Source organism: Periplaneta americana, chromosome 9, assembly GCF_040183065.1.
Source record: "Periplaneta americana isolate PAMFEO1 chromosome 9, P.americana_PAMFEO1_priV1, whole genome shotgun sequence".
Classification (NCBI taxonomy): Eukaryota; Metazoa; Arthropoda; class Insecta; order Blattodea; family Blattidae; genus Periplaneta; species Periplaneta americana.
Window position 1 is genome coordinate 124,703,016 of NC_091125.1, and position 16,195 is coordinate 124,719,210.

The 16,195-nt window shown below is 34.9% G+C and overlaps 1 protein-coding gene across 1 annotated transcript in view; it reads right to left on the reverse strand.

The window, feature by feature from the left end:
* Window positions 1-5,972: 5,972 nt before the first annotated feature.
* The window catches only part of CARPB (Carbonic anhydrase-related protein B), a 757,151-nt gene continuing 746,928 nt past the window's right edge, over window positions 5,973-16,195 (reverse strand). Inside the window, exon 10 of the mRNA XM_069834212.1 lies at window positions 5,973-6,471. Coding sequence (XP_069690313.1) covers window positions 6,449-6,471 — 23 coding nt within the window. The 3' untranslated portion in view covers window positions 5,973-6,448. The remainder of the gene's footprint in view (window positions 6,472-16,195) is intronic.

The window sequence follows — 16,195 nt, forward strand, 5'->3', positions numbered from 1 at the left end:
GGGTTTGTGATCTTTATAGTAAGTACATTCTCGATGTCTCGTTTCTTTTTGCTCAATGAATTCCACTTTTGTAATAAATTAAATTATGCAAACTCCGTCTCACTGAGTGACTAGGCAGTGTCTGGAAAACTGTTCTGATTCCGCGATAAGTTAGAATAGTTAGATGTTCAAACAGTTATTTCCAGTTAATAAACAAATATCCAATATGTATGTTGTACACCAACGTACGGCATAAACACTGCATCGTACATTCTGTCTCGGACAGGACAGATTTGTCTCGGATCGTCCTACATATCGGTGACTACAAGCATTCTTATGAGACTGTAGCATACTGCATCGGACAAAATAATGTGTAATCACTAAAGATAGGAATTCGTACCAAAACGTAGATTTCAGATTGTGTGCGGACCATATGCATATATACCATGCTTTACTACCGAACCAATAATTTGTTTGTTAAAAGAAGAACAGTTGTAATTATCTCATTTATTGGTAATTTTTCCATGTATTCATGGTTTTTCTCAGCGTATGGCAGTCACTCATTTTCATTGTCGAGTGATCTTGACACTTACACAGCCACTGCATTTTTAGTCTTCTTAATTTATCACATTCCATTCACCCATGTATTTATAGGTCTCGTATTTTTGCTTTTTGCTTTGCACGCATTTTATAATTCTTATTTCGAAACTAATTTATTAACAATGTATAGATATTTTTTTCATTTCAAATCACATTTTTGTACCTCAATTCCAATCACTTCAAAGAATAAAATATCGCATATTGATAAGCGGGTATTCCTATGGAATTCGTTCTTGTGGTCTATTTTTTAAGATTATGGACGATGGAAACCTGATTCAAAAGCACACCAAAACTTTCCATGAAAGGCTAAATGTTTGATAAATAATTTGGTGTTACAGCACAATAGGTTGAAAGTTATAACTTGCAATTTTAGATATTTTTGTATACACAATTGTTATTTACATTTTGATAACTTTTAGAAACTGCTGACATATTTGTGTTAGATCAAGTGACTGAATTTTGGACACTTCTTTAATGTTAAATTTCGTCTATTTATTAAATAAATTACTGAAATATCACATTGTAATAGATTTCAAAATTTGTACCTGGAAGCCCTCGAAACATGAATTATGCATTGATATTTAAATTTACGTAATATAAATTATAATTTTGATGTTTTATGTAAGATTGAAACATATTATACATGTCTGTATGTTATGTTTATTTTTCACTTGATCTTCATTTAAACACTACCGGTATATAAAATATTCAGTTTTATCCTTATCTGGAATCTGTGAAGGAAACAGTCTCATTGCTATCGTGTAAATATGAAATATATCTACATAAATAAATTTCAATATCATTATTTAAAATTCAAAGTTATACTGTGTGACTAAATTTGTTCTCAAACTTTATAGAATAGAAGTGATATGTCTTTTCGTACATAATTTGGAGTGTGTAAGTTATGTAAAATTAAAATTTCCCAAATAATATTATGATATTTTAAGTACTCTATAAGTTACTATCTTCCAAATTCAGATTCGACACATATTTGGAGAATTTCCTTGTATAATTTTTAAAAAACCTATCGTTTCCTCATATTTTATTCATTCGACGCTAAATATTTCTTTCAAGTTGCTTTATTTTGAAATTTTATGTCATTTTAATTTATTTATTGATGCATTTCAATTAATGATTATATTAAATTGTTTTTTCATATACAGAGTGTTTCAAAAGTGATGGTAAAAATTTAGGGATGAGATGTAAAAACGAAGAGAAACAAAATAGCTTTAGTAAACATGGGTCCGCAAATTAATCGTTTACGAAACAATGCCATTTTGTGGTGTTTGCAGCTCACTGAATGTTAAATACTAATTCCATCAAAACAGTGACATTTTATTTAATTTATCTATCGCGAGACAAATTCGTAATTTTGGCTTCAACACCACGAAAATGTAATTGAACATACACAAGAGAAACTTTTTTACTTGATCACCAAGGTACAGTACAGTATGAACATGTTAACTGAAGAATTTTACGGCAGGTGTCCAAAATGCTGACCATGTATTTGAATGCATCTGTCTAGTCTTTTTCGCAAAGACCCAAGAATGCGCTCGAGCAACCCTGGGTCATTCTTCATTTGCTGGAAGGTACCTACAACCCAATGCTACAATTCTTCAGGTGTGGTGCTGTCCTAGAATATAGGTTCCTTTAATGGTAAAACTGTTAATAATGTAATTAGGATTATGAATCCTACAATGTCCTTCATTGTGAAATATGGGTGAAGCGGAATTTTGTCAATATTTCTATTTAATCCAATTGGATTATTTGATCCTGTTTGGTAAATTAGACTTTTTCTAAAACCCCATATACAAAAATTCAAACGATTTAACTCCGGTGATATAGGTACAGGTCCTCCTCTACTTATCCACCGTCCACCATATCCTCTGTTTAGATATCGACCCACTCTTACAAGGAAATGAGATGAGAAGAGAGTGGCATACATACGAAGTATGAATGTTGAAGCTTTATCATATCCAGGTGCTCGGCTCACTGGTGACTCCAACCAGCAAAACAATGGCATTATCTCGTAAACGGTTAATTTGCGGGCCAATGTTTACTGGAACGTTTTTGCTTCTTTTCGTTTTTACTTCTCACCACTAAATTTTTTTTCACCACTTCTGAAACCATCTGTATGTTTTCCTCTTTGTCACTTCTTATTATTTCATTTTTTTTTCATTTAATTTAAATTTAATTGTGACAAAAATTAAAAGAAAGCCTTGGATAATGTTTGTAAACTAAAGTCTTTTAAAAATATTCGAAACTTTCTATTGCGTATTAAACAATAAAATAAAGTTTTGTAATGTTGCTTCGATAATAAAATTACATAAATTATTGTTATATAACTCAACTCGAGCAATAATTCATTTTTATTCATTGAGCTAACAATTTAACTTCCCTTAAGTTAATATCTTTCAAAGTATAAACAAACTTTTAGTCACTACAGTCACTTAGATACCATCCATATAATTTTTATGGTGGAATCTCTCTTGACTAAACTGTACTGAAAATTACACATCATTACAGTAAACGTTTGCAATTTGTAATTAATTTATATCCATTTTTGTTAATTCTGCATATTTAAATCTCTCTCACAACTTCACCCATAAACTTCAGTAAGTTAGATAGACATTTGTTGTGTCCGTACTTAATTCTAAACACAATCTTCACAATATAGCAGACTGAACTTTCAGAAATGTTGCTGACGTAACCACACATTTGTCCGTAATCCTGAAGTTGTATCCCATATCCCTGAGCACGAAACTAGGTCACTGTTTCAGATTCATTAACACGTTCATTCCATCAGAGCACTAATTAAAATGTTTGAAATTGAAAAGCAGAATTCCATTTTCATCTTGAAGAACAAATGATATAGTCAACAGTCATAGTTCGGAAACCAGCTGGTATGTTTAAGATTTGTTATAATGCATTTTCTCATGTAAAATAACCAAAATGAAAGGAGTCTCATTAAAAATTTATCACTATAGTCGCTAAGATGACATTAATATGAATTTTATTACGAAATTTCTCTTCACTAACCTGTACCGTAAACTGGGGTTACTTTGAACACAGAGGAAACTTTGACCATTTTTTCAGAAAATCATATTTAGGTTTCTACATGCTGCACTTGTTATAGATGGAGGTAAATTTGGTATGAGAATGATTTTATGATAATTTACCTCCATCTATAACAAATGCAGCATGTAGAAACCTAAATATGATTTTCTGAAAAAATGGTCAAAGTTTCCTCTGTGTTCAAAGTAACCCCAGTTTCCGGTAGGATATTTATAGTGATATAGATCATTACAGTATATTAATATAGTGTATAACTGTTATGTATGAATTAATAACAAATATAAGAATATCTATTACATGACTTTCTTGTGTTAAATTGTATCGTACCTGGTTTACATGTTTTCGACCTATTATGGGTCATCCTCAGAACTGGTCATTGTCAGTCTTGGTGTCTCTTGTTCTTTCCTGTGAGGGTGTGTTACACCACACAAACACGCCCTCACAGGAAACCACATTACACCACACAAACACGCCCTCACAGGAAACAAAACAAGAGGCACCAATACCAACAACAACCAGTTCTAAGGATGACCCATAATAGGTCAAAAAATGTAAATCAGGTACGATAGAATTTAGCACAAGAAAGTAATATAATACATATTCCGAAGTGATACAGTGTTAAAAGTTGTGTAATCAAGATGTATAACAAATATAGATTTCTCTGAACAAAAGAATCTGAAAACTAAACTTTAGAGTTGAAATATTTAAATTTTGTCTACAAAATGTTATAAAACTGGACTAATGTAGCAGATCAGATGTCAAAATAAGACATGGGAAAACCAATTTTGGTCTTATTTCGATTACAGAAGAACCCAACACTTCAGGCTGATGGTAATTATAACAAATATATTGTTACTCGTACAGTGAGATTACAATCAATTAAATTTTTTCAAGTAAAGCAAAGGTTGATGGAATGTGGTGAAATAATTGACAGTAAATGAGTTGTTAAATATATATAGGGTGGAAGTGAAAAAGCCTTGCAGATTTCCAGACCGAATAGCTCATGTTGTATGTAACAAAAAACTGTAATATCATATTGGTGGAAAATTCATAGTTTTTTCAGAAGAAAATGTTTTTCCCAAATGGTTAAAAATCTCTCATTTGGTAAATATTACCCGTAGGATCGTTATTTTTTTCCATATCAATAGGAAATCTAGGAAAAAATAATTTATCCCTCCGATGTATTTCAATAGCGTTCATGGTTTTCGTGTAAATTTAAATTTAAAAACCTCTAAATTCAAGCCATTACACTAAGCAAGTGACAACGTCTTGCAGATAGCAGCTCACCTACCGAAACTCACCGAGTTCATTGACCTCTTGCATCTATATCACTGATAGAGTGTATTAGCGTCGATGTTGCCGGACTGATGTAACTTCAAACTTAATTTTTTTATTAACCGTGAATTTAATCACAAAACGTAACATAGGTTCTATCTTCATTTACGTGTAGCATATCTTCCCTTTCAATCTACAAGGTCATTTCACTTCCACCATAGCGCATATACTTATTATTTAATTTATTTGGAAATTTCACATTTAATAAAAAGTTCAGGATGTTAATAATAATACGAACATCTCTCAAATAAAGATAGAACATTCTAATCAACTTTGGGCTGAAAGAAAGAAACTATAACAAACACACACATGCAACATTGGAATAGAAAAGAGACGTAATTGGAGAGATATAAATTACATTTTATTTACGCGATAAATTAACAGAATATACAATGAACTAAATATATTATTTATGCGAATGAAAATGGTAAGAATGCAAAATAATTATATGTTTAGAAATTCTGGATCATTTGATAAAGTGTAGGCTATATTTTGAGTATCCAAAATGCGTTGGCTTGAATTATTAATTCAATTATAATTATATATATATAAAATTATAATTAATTATAATTCCTTCATTATTAACATATGCCAGTTGATGATGTTGATGCAACTTTGTGAGAATTTGAAGACAGTTTGCCAGTGAGACGCCTGTAATTCAGTTTCATTTACTGACAACAATTATATACCTGTAATATAAACGGTGTTAATGAATAAATACTAGAAAGGAATTAATATTCAGTATTCTAGACTGTGAAAGCAGATCAAAACATAACATTCAAAGTATAATATTATTGAAGTTATAAAAGATTCCTTAGGGATTCTTCACCAACATCTATGCTTTACAAATTAATATTCTGAACTATTCTTGTTAACATAAAATTTGATAATATTCCATATTCTTTATATATCTTTTTCAGAAATTGAATGTTTTATATATCTTAATTTATTATTATAATTGTTAAATTCATTATTTAAACTATATAATTCTTGCAAAATTCTTTTGTATTCTGGACCCCCGTGGTAAACTGCAGTTCAGCAGCAGACGGAAATTATTAAATTTTGTTAGTAGTAGGATTTTTCGATCTATGACTGTCGACATAATTGGTGTCATATTTTAGTACATTATCACTTGTTCTAAAATTCTGGAAACAAGTTTTAAATTCATTTTTATTATTCCACTATCATTCCACGATGTCACTATTATAAAGATATAGAGGAACTGTGACGTCACAAACTACGTCACGGAAGTTTCTTGGTAATAATTATGAGTTCCATTACAATACACTGGCACTTTGCAGTTTTAAATATATACGCTTGATATGTTTAATGAAAAAAGTAGGTTCTTTTAATTTGATTGTTATCATGTTATATGGAATCATTATATATTTGTAATAAGCAGTTTATTTTCACAGAGGAATCTTTTTTTTTTTTTATTTATCTAACAACATGCTGACATTCAGTGCTGCTTCCAACTGTTAGCTGAAACAGAAGAGAAAAATGAGAATTAGAGACATATAACAAATAAGATGTCATCAAGTGATGGAAGTGATATAATTGTACAGATTCCAGAGAACAATAGAATAGATTAAATTAAATAAAAACTGTTATTACACGTTTTGAAATTAAGTGCCTGATTAACTAGCAAATTCGGTTGAAAATCTTCGTAGTCAGGCAACAGCGCACTCCCGGCTCACCTACGAATGCACACACGTACTCGGTCTGAATAGCAGCATTCGTCCCTTAGACCCTGCAGTAGGGTCTCCGGACTTCCTAATGTATGGAAATCATGATAGGTCTTAAAAATACAAAAGGATAAGACACTCCTTATCAGTTTTTTCAATGATAAGACTAAAACACAGATTCATGTGCTAGTACTTATTGATTAGAAGAATGCTAACATTAAAGGGAAAACTATGTTTTTCTGAGAAAAGTATTCTTTTGTGACCAATGGAACATTACTATTTTTTACTGTACTCTATCAAAGGAATAAGCTGTTAAAATCTGTATAGTCATATTACTTTCATCCTGTATATATTTATTTCGTTATAGCAAGTAAGAAATAATTAGAATGCTATACTTAAATGAATACATACATACATTATATATATATATATATATATATATATATATATATATATATATACACATAGACTAAGTATGAAAAAATGTTATGTTTTATTTAACGACGCTCGCAACTGCAGAGGTTATATCAGCGTCGCCGGATGTGCCGGAATTTTGTCCCGCGGGAGTTCTTTTACATGCCAGTAAATCTACTGACATGAGCCTGTCGCATTTAAGCACACATAAATGCCATCGACCTGGCCCGGGATCGAACCCGCAACCTTGGGCATAGAAGGCCAGCGCTATACCAACTCGCCAACCGGGTCGACTCTAAGCAGGAATATTACAATAAATTACATAAGCATGGGTGAATTTACTTATTAATAAATGTATATATATATATATATATATATATATGAGCCGTTCAAAGCAAAAGTGGTGTAAGTCAAAATTGGGTATTGATGTTTAAAATAAAAATTCTCTAAAATACAGCGCAAAGTAGCAGTTAATATGTCCTTCGTGATATCCACTGACTACTAATAGTTTAAATAAATTGAATATTAATAGCTACTTTGCGCTGTATTTTACAGAATGTTTACTTTAACCCACATATCCATTTTTGACTTACACCACTTGTGCTCTGAACGGCTTTTATATATGTATGAAGTTGTCTCTGTTTCTTTTTCTAAAAAACGATTAACGGCTTGTGGGACAAGTAGATGTGGTTACGTGCTAGGTAAAAATGCCAAAAACAAGTGATTAAAGCAAGTACAATTTAGTTTGTAAAGTTTTTGTGTTTTTTCTCAAAATTACTTCTGCATGACTCGGCCCGTTTTTGATCTCAGTGTCTCATTTCATCCATACTTTCTTCGATCCTTATAACCAAACACAAATTGACAATTCTACTCACTCACTCACTCACTCGCTCACTTACTCACTCACTCCATAATTTGCTCACCTTGCTCACTAACTCACTCATTGACTCACTCACTCATCTCACACACATTCACTCACTAAATCACTCACTCATTAAGTCACTTATCTCATTCACTCATCCCACTCCCTAACTCAACTCACTCATTCAATAGCTAACTCACTAAACTCACTCGTTCACTCATCTCATTCCCTAACTCACTCATTCAATCGCTAATTCACTAACTCACTCATTCAACCGCTAACTCACTCACTAATCTCACTATTCAATCGCTACCTCACTCACTCACTCACTTACTCACCCATCCACCCACCTCACTTCACTCTCACCCATCCATCATTCCAAAATTAATGTATAGATATAACTCTAGGCCTAATGTTTTAATCGGGTTTTCTAATGACGCTATATCAAATATGAGATGATCTAGCATCGTGGAATTGGTAATAGTGAAATGAGATCGTAGGTTCGCTATTCGATTATTTGACGTTGCAGTGGGATACATCTTCGGAGGAATTCCAGCCAGATAATCGGTCCAAGTGGGATTCGAACTCGCCCCGAGCCTCTGATCACAAGTGTAACTCGTTGTCCCTAGACCACATTGGTGGTCACTATGTCAATTTTATATTCAGTATTTTATAGACTAATTATTAGTAGGCTATTTTGAAAGAAGATTAATATTATTCCAAGATATAAGTGTGCATGCGATTATTTAAGAATATTCGTTCAATGCATCGCTTTACCAACCCACCCGCCTATCCATCCATGTGTCCCATTTACAACACAGAAGGTTCCGAGACTGTAATAAATTCTACGCTATCTCGATGACGTTTTCGTAACGATACGTTTATTGTGATGTGACATTATTAAAATACTAGACAGAAAACTTCATTTATTGTCGGTAAATTATACGTTTGAGGAATTATAAATGTTTATTTTGTGGATAGTATACTTCACGGCTTCTTGTGCTCACAGTTACCTGTCATTTACACATTAAGACAGAAACCACTTTGTTCTGTTCCGCAGAAGTCAAACTTCGCCAACTGTTAGCTTAGATAACGTGTCTAAAGCGTTCATTATTTTAAAACTGAGTCTTATTAAATATCTGCATTACACTGAAAACAGGGGTGTGAAATGATGTCCGTTATTAAACTTAAAATTAATAATTTTGCTTCCGATTATGGTATGGTATGAGTCGTTTTGGACTATTCTGACCAAGTAATATTACCCTTGGAGACACATTATGCATCCTCTTGTTTTTCCAATCCTTATTAAATAATCGCTTCATAGAAAAGGTTATAAAAATTATTTTAGGAAGAAGTGAGTTTACTTGTTACTGTTGTGACTATGTGGATAGCGTGTTCGCTTCGCAACCAAGCATGGTTCGAATCCCGGCCAATGGAAGAAATTTATCTTTCGTCCAAGGGATTGATTGTTTGACCCTTGTCATATGCTTTCCTGTGTTGTCTCAGCGGTGTCCTGCACCATTCCGACAACACGACTAGGGAGGCCCGTCATGTCTACCTATTAAATGTTGGTTCACAGCTATATATTCCCCACTAATCCGCATTGGGTTTTTACTTGAGATTGCACACTTGATCTCAAACATATGAAAAGAAAATTCCTAGCCTTTTAATAAGGACCTAGTAATTAAATAAAGACTGGGGAACAGATTATTATACACTGAACGGTAGAGATGATATTTCAAATAGGTTACTTGATTGTTTATACATATATAACAGTTGCCAAAGTAGATAAAAGTTCAGTCAGGTATAAACAACTATAGCGATTCAAGGCTGCTTAATGTTCGGGACTTCGGGAGTGATCAATCTCGACGTTTCAAAACACTCACAAGCAGTCTTTACGCATACATTGTCGTGCGGGTTTTCGGCTTTGAGGGCGCTGTTAGTCTTGCTTTCTCGGTCGTTGTTCTCTATTCTCTAGACACATTATGAACAGTGCTGTCCTCAGACGGTATCAGAAAAGCGATACGTACTGTTTGTTGTACGTAGTCATTTGTTATTCTTTATGTGTAATGTTCAAACAGCTGTATCTCGACAACCATTGAAAATTGGACACATTTTTATCTGAATATTTTTATATATTATTTTAATGTACCGAAGTACATATGATATTTCCATGCAGATATTCTGCGTCATCATACGATGAAAGAGTAATGGAACGGAGAAAAATTCTCTCCGGCGCCGGGATTTGAACCCGGGTTTTCAGCTCTACGTGCTGATGCTTTATCCACTAAGCCACAACGGATACAACTCCGACGCCGGTTAGAATCGTCTCAGATTAAGCTCCAACTCTTGGGTTCCCTCTAGTGGCCGCCCTCTGCACTACGTCATAGATGTCCATGAACGCAGGACCGAAGTCCACACATGTGCTGAGGTGCACTCGATATGAGTGACTAGTTGGCCGGGATCCGACGGAATAAGCGCCGTCTTAAATCACGAAGTGATTTACGCATATCATATATATTATTATAATGTACCGAAGTACATATGATATTTCCATGCAGATATTTTGCGTCATCATACGATGAAAGAGTAATGGAACGGAGAAAAATTCTCTCCGGCGCCGGGATTTGAACCCGGGTTTTCAGCTCTACGTGCTGATGCTTTATCCACTAAGCCACACCGGATACAACTCCGACGCCGGTTAGAATCGTCTCAGATTAAGCTCCAACTCTTGGGTTCCCTCTAGTGGCCGCCCTCTGCACTACGTCATAGATGTCTATGAACGCAGGACCGAAGTCCACACATGTGCTGAGGTGCACTCGATATGAGTGACTAGTTGGCCGGGATCCGACGAAATAAGCGCCGTCTTAAATCACGAAGTGATTTACGCATATCATATATATTATTTTAATGTACCGAAGTACATATGATATTTCCATGCAGATATTCTGCGTCATCATACGATGAAAGAGCAATGGAACGGAGAAAAATTCTCTCCGGCGCCGGGATTTGAACCCGGGTTTTCAGCTCTACGTGCTGATGCTTTATCCACTAAGCCACACCGGATACAACTCCGACGCCGGTTAGAATCGTCTCAGATTAAGCTCCAACTCTTGGGTTCCCTCTAGTGGCCGCCCTCTGCACTACGTCATAGATGTCTATGAACGCAGGACCGAAGTCCACACATGTGCTGAGGTGCACTCGATATGAGTGACTATTTGGCCGGGATCCGACGGAATAAGCGCCGTCTTAAGTCACGAAGTGATTTACGCATATCATATATATTATTTTAATGTACCGAAGTACATATGATATTTCCATGCAGATATTCTGCGTCATCATACGATGAAAGAGTAATGGAACGGAGAAAAATTCTTTCCGGCGCCGGGACATCTATGACGTAGTGCAGAGGGCGGCCACTAGAGGGAACCCAAGAGTTGGAGCTTAATCTGAGACGATTCTAACCGGCGTCGGAGTTGTATCCGGTGTGGCTTAGTGGATAAAGCATCATCACGTAGAGCTGAAAACCCGGGTTCAAATCCCGGCGCCGGAGAGAATTTTTCTCCGTTCCATTACTCTTTCATCGTATGAATATTTTTAGTCAGAAAAATCCGTGCTACCACCACCTAAAATATTTATTATTCCTCCTGTATTATCCTGTAGAATATTATTTTATTAGGGATACTTGGTGAAGTTTGCCAACTGCTCCGTATGCTCGTGATCATTTTTGTACTTGAAAAATCTGTAAATATTGATTTAACGCAAGTTAGATTAGTAACTATAGGTGTGTATGGATACGTGAACGACGACGCCAGGGGACCGAGAACTTTGGACATTCCTGAATCTACTCCTGACTGCAGACTGGAAACAAAACGGCGTTCCTTACATTTATAGCTGCAACTAGCTTTCAAGCTTCCAGCTTTGAGAGAAACGTCTGCGTTGTTGTATCCTGTCAAACAGGAAATAGCATCTCGCGTCGAGGAAGAAGTCGATAGTTTCATTAAAAAAAAAAAAAAAGCGAGTTGAGTTCTTCATCAGTTTGCGAAATTAACCTAGCATATTCTATGGAACAGAATAACCTCGACTCTTCTATGGTTGTCCGCTTTTATTTTTAAGTGACAGGAAGCCACAAAGTATACTATAATTGACGTCGAAGCTTCGGTCATCAGATATGCACTTAAGTCATTGCTGATTGTCGATGTACTGTACTTCAGTTCTTACAGTAGTCTGCCTTGGACTGAAGAGGCTCGGGTTCTATCTCTGGAAGATGCAATATTTTCGGTGTTAACTTAGAGAACGCAATGTGGCCGCAGCGTCAAGCTAATCATTCAAAACTTCGTGTTACTGAAGTTAAAAGAAACGTATTGAAGAATGGAAGAAAAAATAAAGTACGACGGAAATAGAAAAAAGATGAGAAATATAAAAGAATAATGAACGAAACATGGAGGAAGAGAAAAGACGAAACTAAGGGAGGAAACATCAAGTAAAAATTGAAGAAACGCAACAAGAAACAACATGAATAACATAAAGAAAGTTAAAGATAGAAAGAAAAACATGTTATAGAAGAAATATAAAAATATGTAAAATAAAAAAAAAAGAAAGTAAAAGGAAAGAGGTATAAACGAGATCAAATTATGACTAAATAAAGGCGTAGAAAAATATTCACAAAGACAAATACAAAGAGACAAGTTCAAAGAAAGAGGCAGATACAAAGAAAGCGGTGGACGGAAAGAGAGAAACGGAAGGAAAGAAAATGATAGTCGGAAAAAAAAGAGACTCCAAGAAATGGTTACGTCAGAAGAGAGAGACAGATGCTGTGAGAAGGGTAGGTGGAAAGAGAAAGAGAAATGCAAATGCAAACCGTACATCAGAAGAGAGAGAGATAGATGCAAAGAGAGGGATAAGTGGAAAGAGAGAGACAGATACAAAGAGAGGAATAGTTGGAAAGAGAGAGACAGATGCTAAGAGAGAGAGAGATGGCAGATAGATGAAAAGGAAAGATTAAGTCGGGAGAAAGACACAGATGCAATGACAGGGATAGGTGGCAAAGAGTCATATGTAAAGAAAAGATTAAGTCGGGAGAGTGATACAAATACAAAGAGAGAGATATCTGGAAAGAGGGAGACAGATGCAAAGAGAGGGATAGATGGCAGAGAGATAGATGAAAAGAAGAGATTAATTCGGGAGAGAGAGATAGATGCAAAGAGAGAGGTAGCTGGAAAGAGAGAGACAGATGCAAAGAGAGGGATAGATGGAGAGAGACAGATGAAAAGAAAAGATTAAGCCGGGAGAGAGAAACAGATCTATAGAGAGATAGGTGACAGAGAGAGAGAAATGAAAAGATTACGTCGGATGTGTTCATTTTATTGATTTATTAATTTATTATTATTTTAATATTTAATTGCAATTTTTTATTCAATCTGATAGCTGTATATTTTCTAGGTTCACTAACCAAGTGACAGGGCATCATGAAGTTTAATAATTTCCGTAACGCATATTGTAAACACATCGATCGAAGACAGTTTTGAGTCTACGATAACCCTCTTATGACCGGGACGACAGATCGTTCGTGACGCTTCGGTTGGGTGTTTTGCTCTCTGCGGAGTCAGGACACGCGGCAGCTATCCTGCGAAGCGAGCGACCGATCGCGCGTATTATCGTGACTCTCAGTCGGCCGTCCTTAATAAAATGCAGAACTATTATATTCCACTACACCTTATCATTACTTACTTACTTACTGGCTTTTAAGGAACCCGGAGGTTCACTGCCGCCCTCACATAAGCCCGTCATTGGTCCCTATCCTGAGATATATAAATCCATTCTCTATCATCATATCCCACCTCCCTCAAATCCATTTTAATATTATCTCCCCATCTACGTCTCGGCCTCCCTAAAGGTCTTTTTTTCTCCGGCCTCCCAACTAACACTCCATATGCATTTCTGGATTCGCCCATACGTGCTACATGCCCTGCCCCATACGTACTACAAACGTCTGGATTTAATGTTTCTTTCAGGTGAAGAATACAATGCGTGCAGTTCTGTGTTGTGCAATTTTCTCCATTCTCCTGTAACTTCATCCCGTTTAGCCCCAAATATTTTCCTAAGCACCTTATTCTCAAACACCCTTAACCTATGTTCCTCTCTCAAAGTGAGAGTCCAAGTTGCACAACCATAAAGAACAACCGGTAATATAACTGTTTTATAAATTCTAACTTTCAGATTTTTAGACAGCAGACTGGATGATAAAAGCTTCTCAACCGAATAATAACAGGGATTTCCCATATTTATTCTGCGTTTAATTTCCTCCCGAGTGTCATTTAAATTTCTTACTGTTGCTCCAAAATATTTGAATTTTTCCACCTCTTCGAAGGATAAATCTCCAATTTTTATATTTCCATTTCGTACAATATTCTGATCACGAGACATAATCATATACTTTGTCTTTTCGAAACTTATTTACACCTTACCATTATGATTAATATTACTCTTCCCTCATTCAAGTTATAGGATTAAAAGTTTCATAATTTATTTTCAGTTGTCTTAAATGGTACAACTTCATATTTCTTAATGGACATACATTTCAGTTACAAATGTAACATCCACGCAACGATACGCAATTTCCTTTTGTGCGAGATCGTGCGTATTTGCTTGGTTTCCGCACAAAACCAATCCGCGGAAAGTCTAAAATTCCACATTCAGTATTCCCAACCTAACACACATAACAATTTCTCTCTTCTTACCGCTTAAGTGACATATTGATTTTACTGCTTTAGGCTTTTAACACATTATTTTTAGAGACGTTCAATATAGGCTAGTAAATTGGAAACTTACCACTGCAATTTCACTTAAATTGTACTGTTAATTATTGTTTTTAAATATTTTCAAAAATTAAGTAAACTCTACAACTCCACTAAAGTTACTGCATTCGTGATGCAAGTAACATTAAGGAAGCCGTGAAAAAATCAACAAGATTCCAGACTCATCATAGACTGGGGAAAAAAAGACAGACGTATTTCACGGCCTGCTGGAGTATAGTAAACACAGGAAACATTTTAAAGCAACAATGTTGAAGATAGATATTTTTGTTTTGCAAATTTGCCGTCATTGAATTTTCTTTTTTATTTTATTGGGTTATTTTACGACGCTGTATCAACATCTAGGTTATTTATCGTCTGAATGAAATGAAGGTGATAATGCCGGTGAAATGAGTCAGGGGTCCAACACCGATAGTTACCCAGCATTTGCTCGTATTGGGTTGAGGGAAAACCCAGGAAAAAAAAACCTCAACCAGGTAACTTGCCCCGACCGGGATTCGAACCCGTCATTTAACAGAAACCAAGATGGAGATTTCATTGCAACTAATTAGAAATTCCTCTTTCAGGTATATAATAAATGATCTTCGAACAAAATAATGTACGATACACGAGCGGTATTTTTTCTTTCAGTTCTCGGAAATTAAAAAAGTTCAACTACGTTTCGCTTTTTCAAACTTATCCTCGAACATGAAAACTTCAACATACCGCTCTTGTAACGCATATTACTATTTTCACACAGTGAAATATGAAAATTTAGGGGAAAAGTGTTTTATAAATGAACATGGAATTTGTTGCGTTTTATTCTGCGGTCAAAATGAGATTTATCGACGTTAGCAGGTAGAGAGATAATTTTTCCAGTTAGTGACGTGTCATTTTATAACTTATAAATGAGATTATACCATTCATTAGGCGTTACTATAGCACAGCATATTTGATATGGTCGCGCTAATTCAGAGTGAAAGTAACAAGCAATAACAATTTTAAATATATATTGAAATTTTTTAAACAAATAATAAAAGTAATACAATGCTAATTAACTTACTGCTCGGCACAGCCTATAGGTTTGAAAAATTGATCAATTAAAAAATGTTCGTATTGCGTTTAAAGGGAGATGAAATGCTTGATTTTAATGTACTGCATGAAATACACAGTTGTCTGTCAGAGTTTTGTCTCTGCTGTGAAGCTTCGGAAATTGTCACTATGATTTTTCGTCGTTGCACCAACTGAATGTTTACAGAATTAAATATGGGCCTAAGTCATTTTTGAGGTAGATCATTGTTTTAAACAGAGTTGTTTCGACAGATATCTGTTTTTATAAAACTACGAACAAGCATTTTCTCTACGCATGCAATCCTTTCATCTTTTCCAATGAACTTCCCTCTGCCAACAGTACTTTTTGTTGTTTCTCCGAATTTCTTCACCAATCTTTC